The following is a 23191-nucleotide window of genomic DNA, read 5'->3' as shown; positions in this document are numbered from 1 at the left end:
AGAAGGGTGTTTCTGAGAAAGATGGTATAAATAGCTTAAACCCTAGAGAAACTGAAGAATCCTAAATTGATCATCGTCCTCTTCACAAAGTCGAACACTTTAGAGTTATTTAGAAAATCAGAAAGACCAAAATGGGCCGCACCGTGAAAACCAAGGCAAAGAGGAAGAACAAGGTTTGAAATTTTTGAATCCCAACTTGCTCTTGTTTCAATTCTCCAATCTGATGTTCTCAAACCAAAACCTAATCACATGAATTGGATTTTTTTTTTTTTTTTTGAATGAACAGAAGAAGGCAGAGGCGTCTTCTTCGGAGATACCTTCGATACCAACTAGGGTTTGGCAACCAGGTGTTGATACCCTTGAAGATGGAGAAGAACTTCAGTGTGACCCTTCTGCTTATAATTCTCTCCATGGCTTTCATGTTGGTTGGCCTTGTTTGAGGTAATTTCATTTGTATTTCACTGTTCTTGTTTGATTCGAAATGGATTAGATTCATATAGTTTAGACAATAATAGCTGAAAGTGTGAGACTTTAGGGATTATAAGAGATAATTGTATATGTTCTGGAACAATTCAAATGAGAACATGAGAAGCTTCATCTTTGTTTGTGAACAAATGTATTTGCAAGTACATTTCTTTACTGTGTAATTCATTAAGTTATGAGATTTACTGTTTGTGAATGATTACAGTGCAAGTTTTGGTGATTTGATGGCTTTCTGTTTCTTTTTCAGTTTTGACATTTTAGGTGATAAGTTGGGTTTGAACCGAACTGAGTTTCCTCACACACTTTATATGGTGGCTGGGACTCAGGTAAGTTTTGTACTTTTTTATATCTTCATATGTATTTGTGCTTTTAGAATCTTGTGTTTAAGTTGTTAAATCCTGTGAACACTTTCTCTTTTCTTTAGGCTGAGAAAGCAGCTCATAACTCCATAGGGTTATTTAAAATCACCAATGTATCTGGTAAGAGACGTGATGTTGTGCCTAAGACATTAGCGAATGGTGATGATATGGAGGATGAGGATGATGATGACGACAGTGACAGTGATGACGATGATGGAGATGAAGCTTCCAAAACTCCAAATATTCAGGTAATTCATGATTCGTTTTAACTCTTGTTATTCATTCATATCTCTTGTCTCTGAAGACGAGAGAGGCCTCGTGGTTGATATTTTGTCTCAAAATTTTGGTATGCAGGTTCGAAGGGTTGCTCACCATGGATGTGTTAACCGTATACGTGCAATGCCACAAAATTCTCACATCTGTGTCTCTTGGGCAGATTCTGGTCATGTACAGGTAAGATTATGTCATTGTTATTTCCAAAACTGGATATTAGTTCAGCATTTGGCAATATGAAACAAAACTATGAAGATATCATTGTCTACTTTCACAGCTTGTGTGTTTTCTTTGTAAGTGTCTTTGTTAATGTGTATTAGCTTTTGTCATTCTTGACAGGTCTGGGACATGAGCTCTCATCTTAATGCTTTAGCCGAATCAGAAACAGAAGGTAAAGATGGAACTTCACCGGTTCTTAACCAAGCACCCTTAGTAAACTTTTCTGGCCACAAAGATGAAGGCTATGCTATAGATTGGAGTCCTGCAACCGCTGGAAGACTTCTTTCCGGTATAGTTATCTCAGAAATTTCTGCGATACTCAAACAATTACATGCTTTTTGGCGAAGTCAATATTAATTTTTTTCCTCCACTGGCTAGGGGACTGCAAGAGTATGATTCACTTGTGGGAGCCAGCTTCTGGTTCATGGGCTGTTGATCCTATTCCGTTCGCTGGACACACTGCAAGTGTTGAAGATTTACAAGTAATACTGCCACTTTACAGCTAAATAATATGTTTGCTGGTACCATTTCCTTTTGGCTGAACAATCTGTTTCTTTGTTCCAGTGGAGTCCAGCCGAAGAAAACGTGTTTGCTTCATGTTCTGTGGATGGGAGTGTTGCAGTATGGGATATCCGTCTTGGGAAGTCGCCTGCACTATCTTTCAAGGCACATAACGCAGATGTGAATGTCATCTCATGGAACAGGTTCTTGTGCCACTATGCTCCATAACTTAATTCTGTTTGGCTTTGTGCTGCCCACGAATGGCTCAGTCTTAATTTTTCTTCTTTCATGAAGGCTGGCTAGTTGCATGTTGGCCTCAGGAAGTGATGACGGGACATTCTCCATCCGTGATCTTAGACTGATCAAAGTAAGTTAAAAAGCGTAGCTTTATATTTTCCTTAGCAATCTCTGAACAAGATTCTGATATAATGGCATATAAATCTTGTACTAGGGTGGAGATGCAGTGGTAGCACATTTTGAGTACCATAAGCACCCTATCACTTCAATTGAATGGAGCGCTCATGAAGCTTCGACACTTGCAGTCACTTCCGGTGATAACCAGCTCACGTAAGCGAGAAAACAATACACCGATTCTCTCCAGAAAAAACCAAAACTCTGTCGTAATTGTTTTTGGCTATCTGTTGTATTTATAGGATATGGGATCTATCCTTAGAGAAGGATGAAGAAGAAGAGGCAGAGTTCAAGGCACAGACCAAGGAGCTAGTCAACACACCTCAAGACTTGCCTCCTCAGCTTCTCTTCGTTCACCAAGTAACATTTTTACTTCAACGTCAGTAGCTCGGTTTATTTGATTGATGCCTATTTTGTCTGAAAACCTTGTTTTTTTGGGGGAAAACCAGGGACAAAAGGATCTGAAGGAACTTCACTGGCACAACCAGATTCCGGGGATGATCATCTCAACTGCTGCTGATGGTTTCAACATTTTAATGCCTTACAACATTCAGAACACGCTTCCGTCTGAGCTACCAGCCTGAAAGACAAGGTCGTTGTCTGAAAACTCTTGAAGTACTACTCATAGTTTGTACTGTCCTCTCTCTGTTCTCTTTCATTGTATCATTGATAGCAAGTTTCAAGAATTATTATACTCTTTCACAACTTTGAAGTTTTCATCATCAGTTTATTGATTTCAGTTGTGACAAAATGTCAATTTTTGAATAACATTCTCTTCTCCAGTAACACAAGCCACAAGCCTAATAATTTAATCAACAATAAGTCAAAAATTCAAGTTTCATATAAATTGAATGGACAAATATTCATTTTTGTTCAAGTTCATGAGAGTAGACAAATTGTAAAACCCTGCTCATAATATTCTCCAAATTGAAGATTACAACAAGTAGATAAATGTTGATTAAATGAACAAAAAAGCACAAAAGCCAGAATTCAGATGATGTAGAATGTAACATCATGATGATGATGAACTATTCTCCAAAGACAAACTGACTAGCTGTTCTTCGACAATCGCAGTCTTTATAAACTCCACAACTATCGAAACCAATTCCTTCTGGTGTTTAGTGTAACCATGATTAGCTCCTTCCACAATCTCCAGCTTATGATTCGGTATAACCTTTGCAAACTCCTTAGCATCTTCCACAGGTACAACCGTGTCATCCGAACCATGAACCGTCAAGACTTTGCATTCTTTATCAATCTTGAGACAAGCTTCATGCATATCAGTGTTTAACCTATCCATTAAAGACTCTTGAGTAACACGGAAACAAGATTTCCCCTCTGTAGCATCAATGAACCCTTGTTCCTTGATCTTTTCCATATAACCATCTCCAAGACGTACACCTTTCTTTAGATCAAAACGTCCCGAAATATTGACTACATTGCGGATATTATCGCCATACTTTGAAGCATAGAGAACAACAACATCACCTCCTTTACTATGACCTAGAATCACAGGAACTACACGGTTCATGTTTGAGGACAAGTGTTGAATAACGTTTTGCAGATCATCCTCTGCTTCACTGTTGAAGTTACCATAGTAAAAAGTTCCTTCACTATCTCCGTTGCCGGAGAAATCGAATCGAAAAGAGCTGATTTTTTCTATCTCTAGAGCTGTAGCCACATTCTTCAGAATCTTGTTGGCTTTGTCCGATCTAAAGCCATGGCATAAGACCACAACGTCTTTTGATCCGGTTTCGTGAAGCAGACCCACGAGCTTCTCGTTGCGGCGGTTCGGAATCACGATCTTCGTTGGCTTCATCCTCAAAACTTTTTTTTTTTTGGCTTCCGAGAGAAAAACAAAATCTAAAGTTTAGAGGTTACACTGATTAATTTATATACTAAAACACGGTGTTTTAAACACCCTAAAACCCTAAGTTGAAAGAAAAAGGAAATTAAGAAAATAAAAAGGAAAATTCAAGCCGGTAAAAGAATCAAAATGTTCATATATCTATGTACTTTTCTACCATTCCTTGTGCAAAATAAAATCGACCACACTATCATCAGTAGTCATGAAGTAGATAATAAGATTTAAGCTCGGGTTTTAACAGAACAGGGTTCTTGATACAACAACAAAAATTAACCCGCAATTCGCAGGGCATACACGTGAAATATATCTATGATCCAACCGGCTTCCCGTTAAGTTTAGGGAATGGATCTTGCTTGCTTAGAACTATCACTTTGCTCTTGTGAGCTAAATAACCTTTCACAAGGTTTTTGTATATCAAAATCGTCATTATACATTCCACCTGCAAAATGTATTGAGAACTGTGAGTTTACAGAATTCATGCTAGTAATCAAAAGCAATGAATGGGATGGGAACGTAGATGAAACCTCGTCGAGATCCATGTCCATTTCTAGCCATCTTAGTGCTTTGGCAATCACTTCAAGCTTCAGCTGGTGAGCTCTCGCTGGATCACTCAGCTTCTGGATTATATAACTGAAACATTGATAATAAGAGTTACGAAACTAAAGTAATCCGAGAATCTTGGATGAATTGATAGCTTGTGTTACATTAATCTTTGCTTACATTTTCTTCATGAGTCTCTGGTAGACTTGGAGCTCTAGCTTTTCCAAGACAAGATATACACCCGATCTCAAGAACCTGTACAAAGAGTATTAGATCGATATTAAGTTGTTCGGTTATACAATCCAAATATTCATCATAGAGAGACTTGCGTCACTTAACAAACGAAAGCAACTCGACTCGCGACCCAACTGCAAATCCTAACCCCTAGACAAATCCAGAACACCCCAACTCCTTCTGCCCCAACTTTCTTTTAACCTGTTAGCTCCTCTACCTAACCAGTTGTTACTAAGCTGTCAACACAGCTATAATCCACTACAAGCAGCCTACGCTAATTACAATGTGCATTCACTAGAGTAACCACAAGGACCTTATCATTTGAATGTATATGAGAAAAGCAAGATGTCGAAAGAAATACATACCGATCTTCATGTTCTTGAAGAGCATGCCGGAGAAGCCTGAGATCACCCTTTCTCAGAGCTTGCACAATCTTTGTATACTGGACACGTAGAGAAGTTGGATTAAGAAGAGATATAATATCACCCGCAGATGAAAAATAACATCTGAAGAGAATTGAAAGAGAATTTCATAGAACAAAAGAAAGTTGTTACCTCATGCAGATTATAATTTTGTAAGAGCTCATCTTTTGGTATAATTCCTATTGAAAGTTTCACGGGTATCAAATACTTCAATATCATCCTGATTCACAAAAGTCACATAAGCTGATTAAGCAACGCAATGCAAGAGTAAGGTAATCACAGAGTAAAAACCACAATCAGACCTTATATTCCGTTCTCTTTTGGGGTTGCAATATTGCAAGGCATATGATAGCTTTGTATCAGCCTGCAAGATAAAAAAAAAAGATTAAATGTTACCATCAATATTTCGATTGACACTATGAAATGAACTGTGATGGAATGAAAAAATCTCTTAGTGACTCACAGCTGGAAAATTTTCGTTGAAGACTTCTAATCGTCCGGTATAATACATGTATGTAACCTGGTGTTTGTGAAGAAGAAACAGAAGATAATAAGTAACCAAATCAGGAGGCCAAAAACTAAAACTGTTTGCAGAGAACTGCACAAGACCTTGTCTCTTCTTGGAAACTCCTCAAAGTCAAATATCCGAGCAGTTTCGATACTTCTTATTACACTTCGACAAAGATTGACGGTTCCAAGCTGAAATACAGAATTAGGAACACCTGTTTAATACTCCACATAACGGTTAAATCATGTCAAATCATAAATATCAAACTGTTGCCAGAAAGCATATCACCTTAAAGTAGGTCTTGAACAATTGGCAAGTCACATATAATGCTCCGACTCGTTTTGGACCTTTCCCCTACAGTTGAAAACTACATAAGGAGCCCAAAAAAAAAACTGAACACAAACATAAACTAATATTCCTGAAGATATATAGATAGAAGGGACAACTTACAGCAAGAACTCCAAAAACTTTCATGAGAAGAGATCCAGCTGCTTTTAATTTCTCGGGAGATTTTCCATTAGAAGTTAACTCCTTATCAGCCTGCAATTCCATTTGAAAAATCATGCTTTCAGAACTGAGTCCTTGACGCAGTGAAACCAAATAAGACTACGATTTCCAAAAAGGGATATACAAATGAGATACTACCTTTTCCGCAAGAATTCGAATTTCATAACAAACAACATACAGAGCTTCCAATGCCCAAGCAGATTCCCAATTACGAAACTCCTGAACAAATGCACTGCGCATATAGAATCCAACAAATATCAGACATTGTGAACACAAAAAAAAAGAGCTTATCACACTGAAATCAAATTAGATATCAATAGAGGAGCAGCGAGGAACAAGAATACTTTACTTGGCAAACTTCTCGAAAGCAAGGTATGCTTCGACTAGATTCCCAAATCGGTAACTTTGTAGAGAACGAAACAAATGAGCCAGAATCTCGCCATATTCAGAGAATTTATCAGACTGTCTAATCAAACTGCTAGCATCCTGTATCAGTCAAATTCAAAGGATTCAGCCCTTCACAGCTCTCTACATATAAATAAAAAAAAAGTTTCAAGCCCTAAATCTAAAATCCATACTCATAAACTCAAACATAGACAAAGAGTGTTCACTACAAGTACTCAATCACAGACACTTTGACGCCCTAAATTCAAATACTCATTGGTGAAGTAGGAGGACACAATTGGAAAATCATACTCCTAGATTGAAATTGATTGAACCTAAAAGATACAAACTTTGCTAACATAAAGATCATGGTCCTAGTGTTTCAAGCCCTAATTTCAAAATCATATTATAACCATCCTGGATTTGAAATCGAACCTAAAAGACACAAACTTTACCAATACATGGATCATGCCACTACTCCAAGCTGCTAATTTGAATCATGGGTCTCGATAAAACAGAGAATTTATGTACCTGGAAGACGTTGAGTGCGTCGGCGAGTGAGAGAAGAGGTGGAGAATTGGAAGAGAAAGAGAGGAGACGGCAAAGTGTAGAAGAGTCTTGGTACGAAACGGCGTCGCAGAAACGGTTTAAGTATTCAGTGATTCGCCGGTGAGCTTCACCCATACTAACGTACGCCATTGTCACCTTCTTCTTCTTCGTATTCGTCTTCCTTATTCTCTCAGAGAGAAACGAAATTAAAGTCTTCGATTCTTGTTTAGTAGAGGAACGGAGATGTGAAACGATGCGTTTCGTAATTAACTAATTGTTACTACTAGTGTTTTCTGGTTATGGACTTATTGACATATGTTAGTTGGGCCACTTAAGGCCCATTTAAAATACTATCATTAAAATGTTTGGAAATTTATCCGTTAAGGATTTGAAAATATCATTAGTGTTTGGCTCATTGGCTGTATAAAAAAAGCTTCTGTAAAAAACCCAACTCAAAAAACAAAAAATGCGGTTGTTGGCGATTGAAAAGGCGATTCTAGAAGAATGGTGGTTTTGGTTTCTCGTCTTCGCGGGGACGGTTGCCGGCAAGTTCGTCGACATCGTGGGGAAGTTTCTATCCACGTTTGGAGCGACGGTTATCTCCACGTTGAGATTTTTTCTCCAACGTGATGCTTATGCGACGGTTTTGTTACGGGGTGATGCCTATAAAAGCAATTCCAGCGAATTGAATTCTCTACAACCATCCCTTGCAATCAAATCAGTGATTACTTTTCCTTTTCGATTTTACAAAGTGTTGGTGAAAATGGCGGACAATTTGAGGCGAGCGGTTCAAGATATCAACTTGGGGTTTGATGATGTTCCGATGGAACTTCTGGCAGCGCTTGTGGCTAATGCAGCGGCGGAAAACCGCTACATTCTGATGGGCAGACCAGTGATGCCCAGACGTCAAAATCTGCGGTCAATTGTGGCTTCAATGCCGCGTGTGTGGGGTCAATCAGGCCTTGTTCATGGTCGGATTATCGGAGGAAATCAATTCCAGTTCATTTTCCCGTCAGAGGAATCGTTGGAGACAGTGTACCGGAGGGGTCATTGGGCTTTTAACGACAGGATGCTGGTTCTGCAACGTTGGACTCCCCTCCAAAACCCTCCCCTATTGACTTTCATACCTTTCTGGGTTCAAATCCGTGGCATTCCGTTCCAGTTTCTGAACCGAGAGGTGATTGCTCACGTCGGGCGTGCTTTGGGCAATCTCATGGAGGTTGACTATGAGGCAGAGGCTGCAGCAAGGGTGGAGTTTGTTCGGATTCAGATTAACTGGGATGTTAACCTTCCTCTGAGATTTGAACACAATTTCCAATTCCAAGTTGGGGTCAATACCTTATTGCGTTTTTGTTATGAGAGGCTTAGAGGTTTTTGTGAGGTTTGTGGAATGATGACCCACGACTCGGGGGCTTGTATCCTACAAAATGGCGGGGAGGAACAGTTACCAGAGGGAGATGATGATGAGGATGTTGGGGTCGGATTCCACCCTTTGGCGCCGAGCCAGACTTAGAACACTTCGGGAGTCTTTCAGTGATCACCTCGGGGCATCGCATCGTTCACCTCGGGATATCCATCTAATCGATTTAGTATACCCGAGCCCATCGCCTCGGGGATACCTTAACAAGACGTTTTAAGCACCCGAGCCCATCGCCTCGGGGATACCTTAACAAGACGTTTCAAGCACCCGAGCCCATCGCCTCGGGGATACCTTGACAAGACGTTTCAAGCACCCGAGCCCATCGCCTCGGGGATACCCTGAACAAGACGTCTCAAGCACCCGAGCCCAATTGCCTCGGGGGTACCCGAGCCTGGTCGCCTCGGGAGTTTCTGAGCCCATCGCCTCGGGGACACCCGAAGAAGCCATCCTAGAGTGCCCGAGCCAGTCTTTCCTGTGTACCCGAGCCGATTGCACAAGTTTCTCCGAGGTGAAGTCTTCATCATCGCCCGAGGTAAAGACTTAGCAAATATTCGCTTTCAAAGTACCATTTCCAAGCAAGGTATCGTTTCCGAACAAGAAGGATCATTTCCGATATACCCGGAAATGATAAGAGAGAATCTAGAAGGATCGATTCAAATCAGGAAATCTCTCAAAGACTCCGAAAAATAAGGAAACTATCCTAATCCGCGATATTCTGAGCCGACTTCAAGATAAATGGAAATCTTCCGAGAATATCGCTGGAGAGGCGGTTTATCACCTATATATAAAGAGACTCAAGGCTCAAGCAAAGGGCAAGCAATATCGCTCTAGAATTTACACTACGCAAAGCTCTCACAGCACAAACATCTTTTTCTTTTACGATCAAACTCTTGTACGATCAAAGTCATCTTTTTCTTTATAATATCAAGAACACCATCTTTGGTTACAATCGTTTCTGTTGTTCTTTGAGAATTCACGATTTTCGTATCCCTAAAATAAAACCCTAGACAAATCTTGATTGTGTTAGTTTCGACTTCCACAGTTTGGCGCCGTCTGTGGGGATTACTTTAGAATTCTCTTACCCTAAGAACGCAAGACTCGAATACCAGAGAGGATGGTGAACGAAGACGATCGTCAGATACCACCAGCCGGAGGAGGGAACCCTAACCCTCCGAACCCTCCTTCTAGCACCACTCAAGCCGATCCGACGATCATAGCAACTCTAGCCGAACTAAAAGATCTAATGGTTAAATTCCAGAAGAAAGCTGACGACCAAGAGAAAGCTAACAAAACCTTGGCGCAACGAGTCGACGAAATCGCAACACGTGGGCAACAAAAAACCACACGTTTCCAGACTCGGCCGCCACGAGCTCGGAGGGACTTGCCTGGCATCAACCCAACGAGACTCACGTTCGCGACACCAACCGGCAACACCAGAGTCGCAACCCGAGCCGACCCTGCCAGATGCGAGAACCGAGATGATCCCACCGAGCCGGACGCAGTGGACTTGACGGACGAGCCGGATGATCTGCAAGATGAGCGTACCCGAGCCGGAGCTAACTCCGCCGAGCGAACAGATCTCACTGACGATGAAGAAACTGAGGAAAACATAAGGTGGGCCGAAGAATCCGAAAGAGAAGACGAGCTAAGCAAAATCCGAGCCTCCCTAGCCAAGGCGGAAGCTGATATGAAGCTCGTCAAAACCCAGATACATAGCGTTTCATCCTCCGCACCGAACATCGACCGAATTTTGGAAGAATCTCGGAATACGCCTTTCACCAAAAGAATTTCTGAAATGACGATGTCCAATCTGGGAAAATTCAAAATCGACTCTTACAACGGATCAACCGATCCAAAGTGCCACATTAAATCGTTCGTGATATCTGTGGCCCGAGCCAGGTTCAAACCCGGGGAAAAGGATGCAGGTCTGTGCCTACTGTTCGTGGAACACCTCAAAGGACCCGCATTAGAATGGTTTTCAAGATTGGAACGAAACTCAATTGATAGTTTCGACGAGCTGTCGACATTGTTCCTCAAACAATACTCCGTGCTCATCGACCCCGGAACTTCCGACGCGGATCTGTGGTCTTTGTCTCAACAGCCCACCGAGCCATTAAGGGATTTCCTCAAGACCTTCAAATCGACGCTAGCCAAGGTCGAAGGAATTACAGATGTAGCAGCTCTCTCGGCTTTGAAGAAAGCTCTCTGGTACAAGTCAGAATTTAGGAAAGAGTTGAACCTGTCTAAACCAACAACAATTCGCGACGCGCTGCATCGAGCCTCGGATTTCGTCGCCCACGAAGAAGAAATGGCGCTACTAGCAAAGAGGCACGAGCCAGCAAAACAGGCGCCCCGAGCCGATAAAACCGAGAAAGCCCAAGCGACGCCTCCGGTCCAGAAAAAGACACGTGAGAGCAGTACGTATACGCATCACGAAGGGCGTAATTTCTCAGGATACCATAGCTACCAGATTGACACGCCCCGAGGCCGTGGCCGCGGTAGAGGCCGAGGCCGTGGGCGAGGAAGAGAGTCCTTCACCTGGATTGACACGCCCCGAGGCCGAACCAAGGAACCAGGAGTCCCAGAAAAGAACCCGAGGGACGGAAGACGAAGACCGAGATGGTACGCGGCAGAAGGTTCTTACCATAATGGGTGGATCGCCATACTGTCCTGACACCGTAGCGGCAATCAAAGCTTATCAACGCCAAGCCGAGACGCCTAGCAACTGGACGAGACGCTTCGATCGACCTAAAGACATGATCACGTTCGAAGAAAGCGAGACAAACGGGCTCGACATGCCTCATAACTATCCAATCGTCGTCACATTAGCGATAGGAGACCATGATATTTACCGAGTACTAATTGACACCGGCAGCACCATCGACGTAATCTTTCGCGAAACGCTCCGACAAATGAACATCGATATGTCACAGGTAATTCCGACCCCGAGGCCCGTCCTCGGATTTTCAGGGGAAACTTTGATGACGCTTGGAACCATCCAACTACCAGTCCGAGCCGGCGGGGTAACGAAGATAGTCAACTTCTCCGTCACCGATCGACCAACCATCTACAACGTCATAATGGGAACTCCGTGGTTAAACCTAATGCGAGCTGTCGCATCAACATATCATCTGTGTGTCAAATTCCCGACCCCTAATGGCGTGAAAACGATCTGGGGCAGCCAGAAAAATTCTCGAATGTGTTTCATGGCAGCACACAAACTCCGAAACCCTGTCACTAAAGAGAAGGCCGAAACCGATCACAAGAGATCAAAACTTGGCCGGAGTGAAGAGAAGGCTATATTTAAACAGTTATAGCAATTACAGATCGAGGAGGCGCGCGAGGAGAAGAAGCCTACCTCGGATCATGTAATCTCCATTAGCCTCGACAACGAACGGCCTGAACGATGCGTGGAAATTGGCAGCGACTTAACCGAAGAAATCAAGACCGAGCTCATCTCATTCCTCAAAGAGAACATCGACACCTTCGCCTGGTCGGCTGAAGATCTACCAGGGGTAAGCATCGACGTAATCTGCCACGAGCTGAATGTTGACCCATCTTTCAAGCCCATCAAGCAGAAGCGAAGAAAATTGGGTCGGGATCGCGCAAATGCAGTGAACGCCGAAGTAGAAAAGCTCTTGAAGATCGGCTCGATCTCTGAAGCAAGATATCCGGACTGGTTAGCAAATCCTGTTGTGGTTAAAAAGAAGAACGGCAAGTGGAGAGTCTGCGTCGATTTCACCGACCTGAACAAAGCTTGCCCTAAAGACAGTTTTCCGCTCCCACATATCGATCGTTTAGTGGAAGCAACCGCGGGAAATAAGTTTCTATCATTCATGGATGCTTTCGCAGGATACAATCAGATTCTCATGCACCCCGACGATCGCGAGAAGACAGCATTCATCACAGACCGAGGTATCTACTGTTACAAAGTCATGCCCTTCGGACTCAAGAACGCTGGCGCAACGTATCAACGGCTCGTCAACAGGATGTTCTCCGAACAGCTCGGGAAGACGATGGAAGTTTATATCGACGACATGTTAGTCAAATCCCTTGAAGAAAGCGATCACATAGCCCATCTACGCGACTGTTTTCGCCAGCTCAACAAGCACAACATGAAACTTAACCCGGCAAAATGTCGTTTCGCGGTAAAGTCGGGAGAATTCTTGGGATATCTCGTAACTCACCGAGGCATCGAAGCAAACCCGAAGCAAATCGATGCTCTACTGAACATGCCCTCACCACAGAACAAGCGCGAAGTCCAACGTCTCACCGGGAAAGTCGCAGCCTTGAACCGATTCATCTCGCGGTCCACTGACAAATGCCTGGCTTTCTACGATACTCTGCGTGGGAACAAGAAATTCGAATGGACCGATCGCTGTGAAGAAGCTTTCCAGGAACTGAAGAAGTATTTGGCTAATCCACCGGTGTTAGCGAAACCAGTCCCGGGCGAGCCGTTATTCCTGTCATAGTCAGGGAAGACAGAGGGGAGCAGAAGCCGATATTTTATGTCTCGCAAACTTTCACCGACGCGGAAACACGCTACCCGCAAACTGAAAAGCTCGCCCTCGCCGTAGTAATGTCAGCTCGGAAGCTACGGCCATATTTCCAGTCTCACTCAATTGTCGTCATGGCACCCGTATCACTCCGAACCATCTTGCACAGTCCAAGCCAATCAGGACGCCTAGCTAAGTGGGCAGTAGAACTCAGCGAGTATGACATCGAATACAGGAACAAAACATGCGCGAAATCTCAAGTCCTGGCCGATTTTATCATCGAGCTGCCAACGGAGAACGCCCGAGAAGAGTCACGCAACGCTGTTTGGATCCTCCACGTCGACGGCTCATCCTCAAAACAAGGTTCTGGCGTCGGAATTCGCCTCGCGTCACCAGAGGGTGAAATCCTTGAACAATCCTTTCGGCTAAATTTCGACGCGACTAACAACGTGGCTGAGTACAAAGCGCTGATAGCAGGACTTAAGCTGGCTCGGGGACTTAAGATCAACAAGCTGCGAGCCTTTTGCGACTCCCAGCACGTGGCTAATCAATTCAATGGAGAATACGCGGCTCGCGACGAACGAATGGAAGCGTATCTTGCTCTCACGCAAGACTTGGCGAAACAGTTCAGAGAGTTTGAGTTAACCAGAATCCCACGAGGTGAGAACACGTCGGCCGATGCCTTAGCGGCTCTAGCTTCAACCTCCGACCCAAATCTGAAGAGAATCATACCGGTTGAGTTCATCGAAAAGCCGAGCATTGAAGATAATAGCAAGGATCAAGTTCTAACAGCTCGGGAGATAGAAGAACCGGAAGAAATGGACATCGAACAGCTAGACCAGCAAACTACGGACACAACCGAGCCCGAATACGGAAGCGACGCCAAATGGGTCGGAGCCATCCGAAGCTACATCGCCGATGGAGAAGTTCCTACCGAAAAATGGGCAGCTCGGAAGCTTAAGGCCAAAGCGGCTCGGTATACTCTGATCGACGGAGAGCTCTTTAAATGGCGATTTTCTGGTCCTCTCCTTATCTGTGTCGAAGGAAATGAAGCTCGGAGAGTCATGGAAGAAGTTCACGGCGGATCTTGTGGAAATCATTCTGGTGGAAGAGCTCTGGCTATAAAGATCAAACGCCACGGATATTTTTGGCCGACGATGGTCAAAGACTGCGAGAAATTTTCTCAACGATGTGTTAAATGCCAGAGGCACGCACCAACCATTCATCAACCCGCCGAGCTCCTCTCTTCTATAACTTCGCCTTATCCATTCATGCGATGGTCCATGGACATCATCGGACCTCTACACAACTCCAAGCAGAAGAAACTCGTCCTCGTACTGACAGACTATTTCTCCAAATGGATCGAGGCGGACTCTTACGCCAGCATCAAAGATGCGCAGGTCGAGAACTTCGTCTGGAAGAACATCATATGCCGCCATGGGATACCTTACGAGATCGTTACGGACAATGGATCGCAGTTTATTTCGGCTCGGTTCGAAGGATTCTGCCTCAGCAAGTCTACGCCTCCGTACCCTCAGGGAAACGGTCAAGCCGAAGCAGCCAACAAGACGATTCTCGACGGAATAAAAAAGAGTTTCGACGCGAAGAAAGGCCGCTGGGCTGACGAATTGGAAGGAGTATTATGGTCGCATCGAACCACGCCGCGGCGGGCCACGGGAGAAACGCCATTCACCCTCGTCTACGGCGCGGAGTGTGTGATTCCCACCGAAGCCGAGATCCCGGGACTAAGAAGACGTTTTCTCCCCGAGCAGGAAAATTCCAACACTCAGATGATGTTGGACGAGCTGGACTTAATCGACGAAAGAAGAGATTCGGCTTTGATCCGTATGCAGAATTATCAGAATGCAACGGCTCGGTACTATAATTCTCACGTTAAGCATCGCCGTTTCCACGAAGGAGATCTTGTACTGCGCAAAGTTTTCCAGAATACCGCCGAACAGAACGCAGGTAAGCTCGGCGCGAATTGGGAAGGACCTTACACGATCGCAAAGGTAATCCGTCCCGGCGTCTACGAACTCGTCAACATGAACGGCAAAGCGGTACCTAGATCCTGGAACGCAATGCATCTAAGGAAATATTACCGCTAAAAACCTAAGGTACGCATGTACTCGAACTACGGGGTGGGTTGATCCCTGAAAAGGGTACGTAGGCAGCTCGTCTTCGGACGAGTTCAGCTACCCCCCCTAATAAAAAAAGGGGGGAGTGGGTCCGTATACATATATACTCCTACTAAATTTTTTCAAGTTCTCTAAGTTTTTTACCCTTCGGATTACCAATTTTATCCACCTCGGAAATTTTAACGGTCATCCTATCGACCTATAAAGCTAAAAGTTCGTTCGGACGATGGCCACGTCCTCAGACATAAAAAGCTCTTTTCACCACTTCGGTTACAGCGCGCTATACAAGCATTCGAGACAATTCGGTCGGAGATATCTTGCCATAAGGAAATTGTCTTCAGAAAACCCAGTTGACTTCGACACTGGTACCCCAGTTCGCTTCTAAGCACTGGTTTCGACTACATCAGCTCGGGTCGCAACCGATAAGGATTAGTCCCACTTAGTCAAAACCCAGTTATCCTAACACTGGTGCACGACTCACTACACTTTCGGCTCGAAAAGTTTAAACATTTGGATTTAACTTCTCAACAAGCAAATCATAAACCCGGTTAACTTAACACTGGTGCACGATTCCTCTCGCTGTTAGCTCGGAAGCTAAATCTAGATATTTGACATTAGTATTGGATTCAGTTCGGAAAAGCTTTAAGATAAAAATACTTAACATCCAGTGGATAAAGCCGTCCAGGCATGTCTTACAAAAAAGGGCAAAAGAGAGAATAAAAAGACATCTCGGGATCAGATCGAGTCTTGGTTAACCGGCGAAACTTGAGCTACCTCGGTTCGAACCAGACTGGTCGGCAACGCCTATCGCAGCCGCGGCACCTTTGATCGAATGGTTCCCGAAGCTATCGTCGACAGAGTCCGGGGAAACCAGAGGAAGCTTCAAGTCCTCTCGCAGCTCGGTCCCGAGACGGACGTACTCATCCTCGGCGTCCCCATACTCAGCCGTCCATTGAAGAACCTCGGCCTTCTCATCTTCTACCCTTTTCCCTTCCTCCAGCTCGGCTATCAGCTCGGCATTGGCCCGCGCTTGCACCAAGTACATGTAGCGCGTGGATACCTCCCCGAACTGGTCCATCTTCGCCTCGATAGCCCTAACCTTCTCGGCAAACTCCCTTTTGGCTGCCCTCCTTTCTCTGACAATCTCCTTCTCCCGGAGAGCCTTCTCCTCATTAAATAACCGATGGAGTCGTTCGACCTCGGCCTCAAGCTTTCTCTGAGTCCGCAGGCTATCCTCAGAAGCTTTCAATCACTCCACCTTCTCGGCCTTGGCCAGCGCCTCAGCTTCCTGTTTAGCCGCGATTGCCTCGGACAACCTAGCTTCGACCTTAGCTCGGGACGTCTCCGATCTCTCACAGGCCAGCTCGGACTTCCGAGCTCCAGAATCATAGGCCCGAACCATGGAATTCATCGAATGGAAGGCCTGAAATAGAACGAGAATCATTAGCAAGCAAATATGGAAACGATAGTAAAATAGGTCAAGAACAGATCGATGATACCTTCAGGAATCCGGCAGCGGTTTCACGATAGTTTTGAGCCTCCAACAAGGCATCGGGAGTAGACAAGGGCGGACCCGAGCAAGAAGCGACAAAGTTCGCCGAAGCGATCTTGTCCTTGTACAGTGGAGTTTCACTACGACTCCTTTTCTCCTTCCTAGGAACTCCCGAGCCATCACCTCGAGGTCTTTTTCCCCTAGTTTTGGATTTCGCCTCGGCGGCTGGAGCAGCAACGACCAGAGTCCCTACCACCTCGGGGATGTCGGTCGTAGGGGAGATGTGCCCGGCCACCTCGGGAACGATCGAAACCATATCCCGAGCTTCATCAGTTGCCTCGGCACCAATAACGACCTCAGGGTTGGCCTCGGGAGGAGTAGGAGGTCTGAAGTTTGCCTCCAAAACGGCTTTTTCCTTAGCCGCCTTCTTTTCAGCAGCCTTCCTGGCTCTCAGAGATTGCGCAGCTCCTTGCATTTCAATGAGGTGATCTAGACGGTGGTCGGAAGATTCTGAAGAAGACTGGCAGGGAGCTCCGTGCAACAAACGCAAGGCTCTCTCGATTCTTTCCTGGGAGAAGTGTTTTGTCCAATCGCACTTCCGAGCAATTAGTTCGTCGTGGAGATCTAGAAAACCTTCGGGAATGTCTTCGAGAAACGACGGGTTCCGATCTGCATGAACAAGGAAAAACGGTCAGTAAAAAGGTTAAAGCAAAACAAGACAGCAAATACGGCTTCGGGCGTAGTACCGATTTGTCTCCACTTTCCAACAACTTTCCCTAAGTAGTCCTCGTGGACACTATACTCATTCAAGGCTACGAAGAAGAAATGGTCGGTGTATTTCTCATCCTTGCTCGGGAAACCACCGATAACCCTCCTATTTGGCCTCGGAGATATGTAAAATCTCTCAACAGGGCCCGGTATGCGCCGGATCTCTAGGAGATTCCTTAAGTGGCTCAGGTCGACAAGATTGACCGTCTCAATACTTCGGACTAAAATCCCCACTAGATGCCGCAAGTCTCGGGTCGTTATCTGGGATAAAGCAATCTTGTACGACCACAGAAACGCCAAAATCGGCCTCGGGATTGGAAGCCAAAGGTAGCAATGATAGAAGAACCCCTCGTAAAGGGTAAAAAACCCCTCGGGTGGATCATCGGCTCGCTCATTTGGAGTTGGAAGTCTCAGTTCAACCCCCTCGCTAAAACCAAATCGAGCCTTGAGATCCCGAAGGGAATCCTCCGTGCATAAAGTAGAACCCGGGGGATCAGGTTTCCTAGCTTTCTTGGCTCGTTTTCTCTTCTGTTGAACCTTGGCTGCTTGGACTTTAGCTTGAAGCAACCTAGCCGCCTCGTCAGAATCGTAGTGAACCTCCTCGGCCTTAATAGGAAGTAGAGGCACCTCGGGGGCATTTCGCCAGCACGATACTCCAGCTTCACCAGCTGCCGGTGGATGGATCCTCCTTCTACTCAAAATCGCCTCGGGATCATCAGGCAAATCCTGATCCCGAGCCACATTTGCAATCGCGTCTTTCCAAACGATGAAACGGCTCGGGTCTTCTTCCCATGAAGCCGACTCTGCATCACTACCACGGTACAACACGATCTGATGGTCCGTGGTATCCGCCTCGGGGTCGCTCGAGGAACTCCAGACCATCTTTCTCTTGTAGACGGGGAGATGAGTGTCACCTCGGGGCGAGTCGCTGGAATCAGAGAGAGACATTTTCTGGCTCGGGAGATTGAAGAAGTTGATCGGAGGAACAAAGTTTGACAGATCGGAGAAATCAACCTAGATCTAATGACGGTGGCGTTATGACGGAAGTATTAACGGAAAAAGTAGAAAATGCAAGAACTCAAGATCAGAGAGAAGAGAACGAACCTTGAAAATTTTCCTTTGCAATTGCGAAATGAAAAAATGAATCGGAGGCTTAACATTTATAGGGATTTGGGGCGCGTCGGGTACGAACGAGCCAAATAAAACACATCGTATCCGCGTCTGAGGCGCGTCGGGCACAAACGAAGTGAGTAGGATACTTCGCATCCGCACGAATCTCGGGAATCAGCGAAAGGACCTTTCCACTTCTCGAGAAGGAATCCCAACCGTCACACGCCAAGAGAAGATGAAACGACAGAGGAATTCGAATCGCCAAAAACTTTAAAGGGACCGAACTGTTCAAAGTAAACGGCTCGGCCTGATTGTCATAAAGCTCGTCACGCTTGGTTCTCCAAACTAATGAGCTGGGGGGCTAACTGTTGGGGTCGGATTCCACCCTTTGGCGCCGAGCCAGACTTAGAACACTTCGGGAGTCTTTCAGTGATCACCTCGGGGCATCGCATCGTTCACCTCGGGATATCCATCTAATCGATTTAGTATACCCGAGCCCATCGCCTCGGGGATACCTTAACAAGACGTTTCAAGCACCCGAGCCCATCGCTTCGGGGATACCTTAACAAGACGTTTCAAGCACCCGAGCCCATCGCCTCGGGGATACCTTGACAAGACGTTTCAAGCACCCGAGCCCATCGCCTCGGGGATACCCTGAACAAGACGTCTCAAGCACCCGAGCCCAATTGCCTCGGGGGTACCCGAGCCTGGTCGCCTCGGGAGTTTCTGAGCCCATCGCCTCGGGGACACCCAAAGAAGCCATCCTAGAGTGCCCGAGCCAGTCTTTCCTGTGTACCCGAGCCGATTGCACAAGTTTCTCCGAGGTGAAGTCTTCATCATCGCCTGAGGTAAAGACTTAGCAAATATTCGCTTTCAAAGTACCATTTCCAAGCAAGGTATCATTTCCGAACAAGAAGGATCATTTCCGATATACCCGGAAATGATAAGAGAGAATCTAGAAGGATCGATTCAAATCAGGAAATCTCCCAAAGACTCCGAAAAATAAGGAAACTATCCTAATCCGCGATATTCTGAGCCGACTTCAAGATAAATGGAAATCTTCCGAGAATATCGCTGGAGAGGCGGTTTATCACCTATATATAAAGAGACTCAAGGCTCAAGCAAAGGGCAAGCAATATCGCTCTAGAATTTACACTACGCAAAGCTCTCACAGCACAAACATCTTTTTCTTTTACGATCAAACTCTTGTACGATCAAAGTCATCTTTTTCTTTATAATATCAAGAACACCATCTTTGGTTACAATCGTTTCTGTTGTTCTTTGAGAATTCACGATTTTCGTATCCCTAAAATAAAACCCTAGACAAATCTTGATTGTGTTAGTTTCGACTTCCACAGAGGAGCCGCCTCAGGCTCGGGTTCCAAATCACGTGTGGTGCTAAGAGAGATCGAAGAGGGGGAGGATCTTGGGGCAGAATATCAAAACAGGAATGTTGAGGAAATTGCCGAAGAGGAAGCAGATGAATTGGATGACATTGATCCAAACCATGACACTTTGGCCAACATGGAAGGTCCTCCGGAGGTTTATGAACACTACAGCATATATAATGCCGAAAGAGAGGCAAGTGAGTTGTTCAACCCAATTCCAATTTTTGACAACGCCACTGGAGATATTCCAAGCAGCCCAAGCTATCGTCGTTATTCGGCGATGATTCACCCAAGATTGGATCATTTGGAGGTTTCTGACCAACTCCCACAGAACATAATGGAGACAAGAGATTGTGGAAAACGCAAGAGGGAAGATGTGATTTTTGAATCAGAAGTGGCAGAGGCTTCAGAGAAGGTGGTCATTCGGGAGAAGGGAGAAGGAAGTGGAGGCTCCGGTGAGCCTAACCAGTGCAGAGGCGTGGTGGGCCCGAATCCACCACATCCGCCATGAGGACAGCCTGTTGGAACTGTCAAGGTTTCGGCAATGACCTTACAGTTCGACGCCTTAAGGAGATTTCTAAGAAGTATCTCCTGGACATCATTTGCCTTTCTGAAACGAAGCAGGATGACGACTATATGAGGGACAAGGGTTGTGAGTTAGATTTTAACAATCATGTAATAGTTCCTCCTATAGGTCGTAGTGGGGGTTTGGTAGTTTATTGGAAGGATCATGTAGATATTTCCCTTTGTTTCCAATCTCCTAATCTTGTAGATCTTTATGTGAATAGTAATGAAGGAAGTTTCTATTTGTCGTTTGTATACGGTAACCCAAATCCAAGTTTACAAAATCATTTATGGGAACGTATCGAACGCGTTCATACTCAGAGACAAGGGAGTCCTTGGTTAATTATGGGAGATTTTAACGAGCTTCTGGGAAATAATGAGAAAAGTGGGGGTAGAATAAGACCAGAACATTCCTTTAGAGACCTAAGAAGGATGGTTAGGACTTGTAATTTAACAGACTTAAAATCTAGTGGGGATCGTTTCTCTTGGGCAGGGCAGAGAGGCCAGCACTATGTTTTATGTTGTCTTGACCGCACGATGGCTAATAATGAATGGTCATCTCTTTTCCCAATTGCTGAAACAGAGTTTCTGGAGTTTGGTGAATCCGATCATCGGCCACTGGTTACAGGTTTCTCAAATCAAAGAGAGAATCGCAAAGGATTTTTCCGGTATGATGCTCGATTTACAAATAAGGATGGTTTCAGGGACACTGTTACACAAGGTTGGCGAGGCCAAGGAACAACCAGAGAAGGCAACATTTCCATGACTCATCGACTTACACAATGCAGGAAAGGAATCTCTAAGTGGAAGCAGAGATATCGGTCTCATGCAGCTGAAAGAATTAAAATCATTCGTTGGCATCTTAACAGAGCGATTACCACCGGAAGTGCTAATACGGCGGAGAGAGCCAAACTCAAGAGAGATTTAAACCAAGCTTATATCGACGAGGAAGTTTACTGGAAAACGAAAAGCAGAAATAATTGGCTCAATTTTGGGGACAGATTCACCAAGTACTTTCATTTAACAACCAAGGTCAGAAGAAATCGAAACCGAATTCTCTCAATTGAAGATGGTAATGGTGAAAGCAGACGTGGAGATCACAACATTGCAGAAATTGCAACCGATTACTTTTCAAAGATCTATACTTCGATCCCAGCGCCTAACTCCGCCTTTACAGAAGTGTTTCATAATTTCCCGAGACGAATCACAGCAACAATCAACGAGGATCTTACACGTGAGGTTACAATGGAGGAAATAAAAGAATCAGTGTTTGCAGTAGGTCCTACAAAAGCTCCTGGTCCAGACGGTTTTACAGGAGCCTTTTATCAACATTTTTGGAATGACATAAGCCCGGAAATCTACAAGGAGGTCCAAAGTTTTTTCAGGGACAACGAGTTTGATCAGACACATAATCATACCAACATTTGTCTCTTGGCAAAGGTTGTCGCTCCACAAACAATGGCGGAATTTCGACCTATTGCTCTTTGTAACGTAAGTTACAAGATAATATCCAAAATCCTGGTCAATCGGCTGAAGAAACATTTATCCAGAGCCATATCTGAAAATCAAGCAGCATTCATCCCCGGTCGCATGATCACTGATAATATCACCATTGCTCATGAAATATTCCATACTCTTAAGGCAAGGAAGCTTCAAGCAAAATACTACATGGCCTTAAAGACGGATATAGCTAAAGCTTATGACCGTCTTGAATGGAAGTTTTTGGAAACAACGATGTACCATATGGGATTTGATCAACGTTGGATTAACTGGATCATGAGGTGTGTGTCAACGGTTCAGTACTCAGTTTTGATCAATGGAACTCCATACAGCAACATCACTCCGACCAGAGGCATACGCCAAGGTGATCCACTTTCTCCATATCTGTTTATACTATGCGCAGAAGTTCTATCCCATATGATGAAGCAAGCAGAGAAAAATAAAAAGATACAAGGCATCAAAGTTAGTCAACAAGCTCCCGCAGTCTCTCATCTACTTTTCGCAGACGATTCGTTGTTCTTTACTCTTGCGAATCAGCGTTCTTGGTAAACGATTAAGAGTATATTGAATAAATACGAAGAAGTGTCTGGACAAGCGGTCAACCTCCGGAAATCGGCCATCACCTTTGGGCATCATGTTAAACAAGATACAAAAAGGCGTATCCGCAATCTACTAAACATACACAATGAAGGGGGTGGAGGTAAGTACTTGGGGCTTCTAGAACAATTTGATAAAAAGAAAGCGGATTTCTTTCAATACATTGTGGAAAAGGTTAAAGATAAAACTCAAAGTTGGAGTAAGAAGTATCTCTCGCAGGGGGGCAAAGAGGTGTTATTGAAGGCCGTTGCATTGGCAATGCCGGTTTACACAATGAATCTGTTCTAACTGCAGGCCAGGGTAAGAAAGCATCGTTTCATTGGAAGTCGATTTTACAAGGCCGGGATTTGGTTAAAAAAGGTCTCAGGTTTTGCATTGGCGATGGATCTCTAATAAATGCTTGGATGGACCCGTGGTTACCTTGTCATCCTCCTCGGTCTCCAAGGACAAGTTCAGATTCT

The 23191-nt window shown here is 44.8% G+C and overlaps 4 protein-coding genes across 4 annotated transcripts; 1 reads left to right on the top strand and 3 right to left on the bottom strand.

The window, feature by feature from the left end:
* Positions 1-46: 46 nt before the first annotated feature.
* On the top strand, positions 47-3028 carry LOC9320054 (glutamate-rich WD repeat-containing protein 1). Its single transcript, XM_021030794.1, has 12 exons — positions 47-173; positions 287-441; positions 731-809; positions 908-1090; positions 1197-1295; positions 1455-1623; positions 1713-1816; positions 1899-2038; positions 2130-2202; positions 2287-2402; positions 2489-2606; positions 2696-3028. The coding sequence occupies exons 1-12, from the start codon at positions 132-134 to the stop codon at positions 2828-2830; spliced, it is 1413 nt and encodes a 470-aa protein (XP_020886453.1). The 5' UTR covers positions 47-131; the 3' UTR covers positions 2831-3028.
* Positions 3029-3209: 181 nt separating this feature from the next.
* On the bottom strand, positions 3210-4151 carry LOC9320053. Its single transcript, XM_021030796.1, has one exon. It carries the CDS (start codon positions 4063-4065, stop codon positions 3259-3261), a length of 807 nt encoding a protein of 268 aa, XP_020886455.1. The 5' UTR covers positions 4066-4151; the 3' UTR covers positions 3210-3258.
* A 104-nt stretch (positions 4152-4255) lies between these two features.
* Positions 4256-7463, bottom strand: LOC9322099 (enhanced ethylene response protein 5). Its single transcript, XM_021030795.1, has 13 exons — positions 7240-7463; positions 6674-6810; positions 6463-6556; positions 6268-6357; positions 6106-6171; positions 5919-6008; positions 5773-5829; positions 5612-5673; positions 5442-5529; positions 5253-5329; positions 4834-4908; positions 4638-4743; positions 4256-4552 (listed from the first exon to the last, which is right to left on the bottom strand). The coding sequence occupies exons 1-13, from the start codon at positions 7405-7407 to the stop codon at positions 4421-4423; spliced, it is 1242 nt and encodes a 413-aa protein (XP_020886454.1). The 5' UTR covers positions 7408-7463; the 3' UTR covers positions 4256-4420.
* An 8599-nt stretch (positions 7464-16062) lies between these two features.
* Positions 16063-17119, bottom strand: LOC110230150 (uncharacterized protein At3g60930, chloroplastic-like). Its single transcript, XM_021032150.1, has 3 exons — positions 16811-17119; positions 16618-16734; positions 16063-16527 (listed from the first exon to the last, which is right to left on the bottom strand). The coding sequence occupies exons 1-3, from the start codon at positions 17117-17119 to the stop codon at positions 16063-16065; spliced, it is 891 nt and encodes a 296-aa protein (XP_020887809.1).
* Between the last annotated feature and the right edge of the window lie 6072 nt (positions 17120-23191).

This window comes from Arabidopsis lyrata (genome assembly GCF_000004255.2).
Source record: "Arabidopsis lyrata subsp. lyrata unplaced genomic scaffold ARALYscaffold_3, whole genome shotgun sequence".
In the NCBI taxonomy this organism is placed as follows: Eukaryota; Viridiplantae; Streptophyta; class Magnoliopsida; order Brassicales; family Brassicaceae; genus Arabidopsis; species Arabidopsis lyrata.
The sequence above is the reverse complement of the archived record's forward strand: the minus strand, read 5'-3'. Positions and strand labels throughout refer to the sequence as shown.